Here is an 8,010-nt window from a genome sequence, read left to right on the forward strand (position 1 = left end):
AATCTCCATAAGTCTACAACAGGGTTCTGAGTCCCGCAGGCACACAAACGGGGTCCGCCTGGGGGCGACCGACCTGTTCCTTGTCCATTCCACCGGATTTCTAGCGCCCCCTTGCCTGCATCAACTTCATTATTTCTTTAATTTCTCGGCTACGGCCCACCCTTGAAACGTCTGATTCTGGGCCAAGAAGTACTATCTAAGAAACACCATCACTCCCACTGCACACCGGATATGGGATGTAGGGTTGTGGAGTGGGGGGGGGGGGGGAGAGTGAGATCCAGCAAGCTTGCCCCGCAGCTGAGTCGAAAGCTTCCGCGGCGCACCTAAACCATCCACAGTGTAAAACCTCCCGCTTCCCCCTTTCTTCTACCCACTATTCACCCCGCAAAGAGAGTTGAGAATTCTTAACGCGAATCTTGTGAATTACTTGATATGTGAATTTAAATGACTCAAAATTCATTGTCCACTTGGACAATGGTGACGAGGCCTGAACCGAGAAGGGGCAGAAGGGAACGATAATCCGCCAAGGCAGAGCTGGCTCCACCGCTTGCCAAGTTTTCGGGGCTCTGGCAGACCGCTATCTCTCCAGAGAACCTGCGGGGCCAGGAGGAGCTCGTGCAGGTGGCGCGGAGATGTAGTGAAAAGTCCCTAGGCTCTACCTGGACCGAACTATCATCCTGCTTTGGATCAGTGAAGATTCCTGGAGGATAGGTGGCTTTAATATGCCAACCGTAAGGAGTCTCAGCTGTCAGGCACTCATAGCTTAGTGTGATCTACTCTAAGTAGCTGACCTTCTTCGTAAAGTTAGGCGCTGTGAGAAAATTGACCCCGGAACAGGAAGGCCAGGAAACTGGAAGGGAATAAAGTTTGGGAGGTAGTACCCAAATAAGACAAACGAAACACACACACACACACACACACACACACACACACACACACACACACACGAACCCCGAAGTTTTGCGGAGGCCAGAAGGTGAAGTGAAGCAACACGCCAAATCTCTCAAAAGTCTGGACCAGTGGACCCCCGAGACAGACCGCCGCCGCCAAAATTTTAGAATGAAAACCCAGCTAAAACCCGAACTAGCCGGCGCCTCCAAGCTGCCATCCGGAGCGCACATGGTCCAGCCCTCTTAGGTCCGAGGAAACATTAGCAGAGGGGTGGTGGGTGCACGCGCGAGCGACGCGCAACACAGAAAGGATCAGTTTGGGGAATGGGTTCCCAGAAGCAGTGGCACCTGCCGGGCTGCACAGGTTCCGAAAGAGCACAGCTCCCGGGTTTTGGGACTCCGCCCCAGCGCAGAGCCGGTGGCAGACACTCCTCCCGCTGAGTGCGGGACGACCGCATGCAGTGAGAATTCGAGCTCTGTGGACCCGCAAAGTGAGTGGCGGGGGACTCCAGGACGCCCGTTTCTGCGCGTGGCGCGGGGAGAAGAAAGCGGCTGTCCTGCGCTCTAGGCGGGCGGGACGCTCCTCTCCCTACAGCTTTGCTTTAATGCTTTTCTTGAAAGAAAGAGACAGTTGTGAGCAAACAGGTTTGACAGAGACTGCTTCCACCCTGCTCGCCCCCTACCTACACACAACTCCCCAGGGGATTCCTTTTTTTTTTTTTTTTTTTTTGTCTGCGGCAGACTTTAAAGTCTGTAATCGGACCCCTGTCAGCGGCGTGACAAGCAGGATTTGGGCTGTTGGGGCGAGTTGTGGCCGCGCACTTCTGCAACTGATGCTTGGCTGCCCTCCTCCCGGGTGAAGAAACTGCCGCATGCCCTGGAGGCCAGGTTGGGCCCAGGTCGAAGGAGGGTGAGCAGTCTAGGAAGAAAGCAAAATGTCCAGGAAAGAAACGTCAGGAGCCTGGTCTGCGGCTTTCCCAGGACTCTTGTTTCCATCCTTGTGAGCTGGAGAGAGGTTTCGGTGGCCCTGTAGTGGGCCCCAGACTCCCCTCGGTGAGCTCTCCAGTTTCCAGGAGAGTCCCAAGGCCCGGCGCAGTCTGGATGGAACCTTGCTTTCTATTTGGGGGGGGGGGGGGTGTTTATTTGTTTTAGCGTCTCCCGAGGACTGAAGCCTTCTCCTCTCAAACCTGCCTATTGCCCTTTGCAATCTAACCTCAAGTCACAACCAGTTAGGCACCTTAGTGGGGGTTTCTTCTCGGGCCTGGTTTCTTCTCGAGGATGGGGTACCCTGAGAGTTCCTGTGCCAGGCTCGGCGAGGAGACTTCAGACCCCTATAAGCTTCGTCTTTGGATATGTTAAGGGACACTGAGCTATGAAGGCGAGCAGAGTGGCTGACAGGACTGTCAGTTGGGGTTAGATCAAACAACGGGAGCACTGCCAGAGTCCTGGGCCTCCTGGGCTTCCTTGGGGGCGGGAGGAGGGGCCTTCCCTACTGCACCCTGAGTCCCTGGACCGGACGGCCACCAGAGGCTCGTCACTTCCTAATTGTCTCGATTTGTAAGAGGGTTTTGTGATGCTAAGTAAGCGTGGCTCAGCAGGCCTGGCCTCTTCCACACCTCCCCCAGCCCGCCTTTGTTTACCTTAGCCTGAACGTTCATTTATTTATCTATCTATTATTTATAGGCGTCCCGTCCTATTCAGTGGCCTTGTATGTTAATTGTGTAATACCATTTAATTCTAACATTGGTCTCAAAAGAGCTCTTAATGAGAAAAGCATATACAACACGAATCACTTTGCTATTCAGCTCAGCCAGATGGACAACTGCTAACTTATTTTTTTTAATAATGAAAATCCCCCCTTGACAAAGGGGCTCGGATGAATAGGCTCCAAATAGCACCTCAAACACTTCTAATTGTTTTGCGGACAATATGCTAATCCGAGGGTTTTGGCTTTGGTGACTGTCGACAACGTTTCTCTCCCACCTCCGGCTACCGAGTCCTTTGGGGGGGGGGGGCGGGCGCCCGCAAATCTCTCAACAGCAGCAGAAAGGCCTTGAGCCCAAGGCTGCCCCATCCCTTCCAGGCACCACAGCAAAACCAAGGGTGAGGGGAAACACATTGCCTACAGAAAAAAAACGAGGGACGACGGATTTAGGAAGTGAAACTCGGGGGATACCGGAGTTGAGAAGCACGTTTGGAATTAGACAACAAACTCTGTAGAGCTGTTGATCTGGATAGCATCAGCAAAGCCTCGGCACCCTCAAGCAAACACTCACACGCAGGGGGAAAGAGAAGGGATTCTTGTCTTAAAATTTGTGTTCTAAGAACTCTTAAAACACATGACACGTGACAATATTGCCTTCTTTCTTTTTTCGCCTATCTTCTTCCCCCAACGGAACAACAACAACAACAAAGTCGTTATTCATTCATTAAATTTTTTTTTTAAACTTAGAAACTTAATTTGGGGTCCCAGATTCCTGGGAGGGGGCGGTGATAGCAAACATTTAAAAAAAAATCACCAATTCTACCATTTTCATTCCACGCCCTGAACTTAAGTACCCACAGCAGGGCACACTGCTCCTGTGGAGAAACTTGTCCCTCCCCCTCCCAACACTGAGACCCCCAGTCTTTGGAGTGTTGTTGTTAAAAAGCAAACCCTCCCAGAACTCAAGAGGTTTCATCTTCGCCTTAGTTCAGTCACTGCTGGGAGCGGTTTGACCCGCTTTAGAAAGATTGCCGGTAAGGCACAGCGCCCTGGTATTGGCACCTTTGCCAAGCCTCTAAAGGCAAAGCTTGGGTCACGGGGCGCAATCCAGACAGACCCCAGACTCAGGGACCCTCTATAGGCCATAGGCCACCAGGTTCTGGCAGGGCATGGCCGCCTGCAACCTACCCTGCTTCACCCCCTGTAGGTACTGCAAACCTGGAAGAAGACTCCATCTCCTTGACCCTAAGCCTCCTTACTTGACCTTATGCACATTGAAGGTTACTTTTTGCAATGACAGATTGTCTTTATTCGAAACATCTTTGTTCAACAAATGAACAGAGGAATGAGGGAAAAAAATCCTTCTAGGTACATTTCCAAGACATTGTCAAAACATTTATGACCATGTAGGATGTTTATTATTATTATTATTATTTTAAGGTTTTGTCCACTCTCTACTTCCTGACTTCATTACCTGACATTCTGTCTAAAAGTAAACTTAGGTGTCTAGGAGTACTGCGGTACACAAAGTGAAAAGCCATGTGGTTCCTTTTTGTTTTCTTTTTTATCTGAAGCAAACACGACCATAGTATGGTTTTAAACAGAAAGGTTTCCCTTCCTGAAGTTTTAAACTTTTAAGCATTTCACCCCCCCACACACAGGAAGAGCAAATGGTGCCTCGCTGTGTCTGATTGCACAGCACCAAGACTCAGCTCTTTTCTTCAGTGGGAAAGGAAAAATATATATATACGCATATTCTAGATATAATACCAGGATCTGGGAGTTCCGAGTCCAAAGCCTATCCGCGGACAGTGGGAGGGGGGGCATAAATAAAGCAAAACTGCCTACATTTTTTTTTTTTTGTCCAAAGGGGGTACAGTTGGAGACTTGCTTTGGGAAAGTCGGGAGAGGGATAGATGTGTAGCTTTCTAAATGTTTGGAAATTTCTGGCACGAGTCTGTGCTTTGGGTCCAGGATGACGGCCCCTCCCTTCCCTCCCCTGGAAGAGAGAGGCAGAGTCTGGGGCGGGCAAGGGGCAGCGGTAGGCCTGACCCAGAGGCATCTGCGGGCCAGACTAGGTGCAAAGGATAGGATTCAGATCTCTGCTTCCACGCCACCCTTCAGGTCCGGGCCAAGCTGGGGGTTACATGGCCGTAGCGTGGGCTGACGAATAAGGGTCTATGCCAGTCTTGGTCATGCCTGGGAAGAGGATGTAGGCGACAGGGGGCTGCAGGGTGGAGGCAGACCAGGCGGTACAGTTACAGGGCACCACGTAGCCGGGGTTGGTGGGGGACGGGTGCGTGTGCGTATGCTGGCTGGGGCAGCTGAGACTGCCGAAGGCGCCGTTCTGATAGCCCAGGGTGGACGCGTAGGGCAGCGCGCTGGTGGCCAACGTGTGGGGCACTTCACCCATCTTCTGGATGGCACTGGAACTAAATTGCGCAGGGTCCAGCAAGGAGTAAGGCGCCGAGGCCGGAGGCAAGAAGGCCCGGGCTTTCTCGGGCGCGCTCAGGAGGCCGTCGGAAGCCCCCACGGGCAGGCCGGCCGCCTTGAGCGGGTCCGTGTCGCCCAGATAGGGCAGGGGGAAGACATACCTGTCCTTCTTGAGCAGGTTCTTCGGCTTGCGCCGTGGCCGGTACTTGTAGTCGGGATGCTCCTTCATGTGTTGGGCGCGCAGCCTTTTGGCTTCGTCGATGTAAGGCCGCTTCTCTGCCTCGGACAGGAGCTTCCATTCGGCGCCTAGGCGTTTGCTGATCTCCGAGTTGTGCATCTTGGGATTTTCCTGGGCCATCTTGCGCCGCTGGCCCCGGGACCAAACCATGAAGGCATTCATGGGCCGCTTGATGTGGTCTGAAGGTTTGGACATGGTCCCGGCGAGGCGGGCGGGGGCGGGGAATGCAGGGGCTCTGCGGGCGAGCCTGGGCGCGGTTGGCCGTCTGTCTTTCTGTCCGTCCTGAGCCCGGAACTCTGAACTCCTCTCGTCTCGGAGCCGCAGAGGGGAAATCAGAGAGGAGAGCTGACCCTGCAAAGTTTTCAACTGATCATGCCAGTCCCAGACCCCAGGCAGTCCCCAGGGGGCCGAAGGGTAGGAAGGGCAGCAGGGATGAGACGGCACTGGGCCTGGAGTCTGTGGGCACCAGAGATTGGGGCCCAAGTACCAGAGTCTTGGGATTAAGTGGCTAGGTAATTTTCTGGCGAGGGTAGGAGGATCCTCCTTCGCTCCCTCTTCACCTTCGCCTTCTCTCCTTCCCGTCTTTCCCCTGGCTTCTCTGGTCGTGGCTCCCCCCCTCCCGTGGCTTTCCGGGCGCTGCTTTGCCTAGCACTGCACCTGGCCGAGAATGCGGGGAGGCTGGTGAACTGCAGCCAAAAGCGGCGAAGTTCAAAGGCGAGGTGGGCCGGGACCGCACGCACTCTGACATAAGCGCGGGGCGGCGACTCCCCAACCTGGGCTCCAATCAGCAGCAGGGAAGGCGAGGGGGCGCACCTGCCAACTCGCGAGTAGTGGAGACCGGGAGCGTCCCTGATGGGGGCGGGGAGAGGTATGAGGGACAGAGAGACCGCCACCCGCGGAATAGAGCGGCTAGCTAGCTCAGGACTGGGGGTGGGGGTGGGGTAGGGGGGTGGGGGTGGGGTGGGGGGTGGGGGTGGGGGGTGGGGGTGGGGCGAGGGCTCACATTGTCTCTGACACTGTCAAAAATTAAAACTCTTCGTGACCCCCGTTTTTCTTCCCCAGTTGTTCAAAAGAGAACTGGTGCTTCTAATAATATAAAGATCCAGGGAGCTGTCACCAAAGCCAGCGAGCCCAGAGCTCACGTAGGTAAATAGGACAGCCCCGTCACCAAATGCGAAGACAGCACCCTCTACTCCCCTTCCCCCGCCCCCACCGCCAACAACATACACTTGTCAAAGATCCCTGGGAGAGGAAAAGAATATATCAAACCCAGGCTAAAACCAAAATAAACTTTTCGCGCCAGAACCTCTATGCTGCTTTGTATCCTTTCCCCAGGCTGGCTTTAGGCGGCGCCTCCACCTGTGCTCCAGGATGCTCTGCGGAGCAGTTCTGGGCCCCGGGGAGTCGGAGCCAAGGGCTTTGAGCTTAGGCCAGAATACTTCGTGCGGGCATCGCAGAGGTCTAGAGTCGTGATTGGCAAGCCCTTAACACTATGACTCTTCACTTTGGGGGTTGAGTGTGGTAGGCAGGGGTCCATTCTGATTCTTATTCATCTATATTATTATTATTCGACGATTTAAAAACTCCCAGCTTTCCGCAACGTCCAAACGGCAAGGGCAGAGGGGAGGCGGAGCAGGGGGACCTTCCTGGTCTCCCTTCTGCGCCTGAAGCCTAGAGCCTCAGGCTGTACCCTCTCAGCTAGGGTCAGTATTTCTCAGGGTGCCTTTCCCCACACAGTGAGGATGGGGGCTAGTTTCTTGAGTCAGATGAGCACTCCTCGGGTAAAGAGGACGAAATAACGCGCCGAGCCAACCTGAGAGCCTGTTTCCTTTGAATAATTGCCTGGCCGATGCGAAATGCCCTTGGGGGAAATATTTATTAAATGGAAACCATTGTCCCGAGTCCTGAAGGACCCGAGTGTGTTCCAGGCTTATTGGCTTTTGCACCAGCCTCTCCTGGGAGGAGGACAGGCCGAAATGCGCTCGGCGCGGTCGGCTACCAGTAGCTGCGAGTGGGGGGAGGTAGGCGGCAAGAGAGAGGGCAAGAAGGGAGGGTCTTTTTTTTTTTTTTTTTAAATGTAGTGTGTTGTGTTTGAAGGGGAGAATTTACTTCCGCTTCCTATAACTGCAAAAATGTGGGGGTGGGGTGTGTGTGTGTGTGTTGCTCAGGTTTAGGGCTATTCTTTACAGTGCTGTTTGTTATTCCCATTTTACAGATGAGGAATAATTACAGGGAGAGCTGATATTCGTTTTGATTTCTTTAGAGGCAGCAGGGGCCCCTACTTTCTGAGAAAACTCTCACCTTTACCTGGGGAGGCTACCTTCCTATTGTAAAGCAGATACTCGACATTTGCATTCCTTCACTGGCGGCCTCTCACTGGCGGCCTCTCACTGTCAGCTTCTCTCCGACCTGCCCTCCCCCCTTTCCCCTCCCATTCTCTTCCCTCCCCTCCCCTTCTGTCTCCTCCCCTCTCCCTTTCTCTTCTTTCCGGGCCTCCCCCTCCTCTTTCTTCCCCTTCTCTTCCATCCCCTCCCCTTCTATTCTCTCCCCTCCTCTTCTATCTCCTCCCCTCTCCTCTTCTATTATTTCCAGGCCTTCCTCTCCCCCCCCTCCCCGCCCCCAAAACCTCCCCAGAGTTCACTAAAGCAGAAGCACCCTTGGCCTACTTCGAGGAGAATTTCAATGCTTAGAAGCCTACTCCTGCTTAGTTCTCACCTGCTACTCTCAGAGATTCTACTGGGTGG

General features: G+C 53.7%; 1 protein-coding gene across 1 annotated transcript; it reads right to left on the minus strand.

The window, feature by feature from the left end:
- Positions 1-3,880: 3,880 nt before the first annotated feature.
- Sox14 (SRY-box transcription factor 14) lies at positions 3,881-5,893 on the minus strand. Its single transcript, XM_034484362.2, has one exon. It carries the CDS (start codon positions 5,459-5,461, stop codon positions 4,739-4,741), a length of 723 nt encoding a protein of 240 aa, XP_034340253.1. The 5' UTR covers positions 5,462-5,893; the 3' UTR covers positions 3,881-4,738.
- Between the last annotated feature and the right edge of the window lie 2,117 nt (positions 5,894-8,010).

The sequence above is a fragment of the Arvicanthis niloticus genome, chromosome 21 (genome assembly GCF_011762505.2).
Source record: "Arvicanthis niloticus isolate mArvNil1 chromosome 21, mArvNil1.pat.X, whole genome shotgun sequence".
Taxonomy (NCBI): domain Eukaryota; kingdom Metazoa; phylum Chordata; class Mammalia; order Rodentia; family Muridae; genus Arvicanthis; species Arvicanthis niloticus.

What these genes read in the sequence shown, in the direction of transcription:
- Sox14 (XM_034484362.2), bottom strand. Translation starts at nt 5,461, where the DNA reads ATGTCCAAACCTTCAGACCACATCAAGCGGCCCATGAATGCCTTCATG.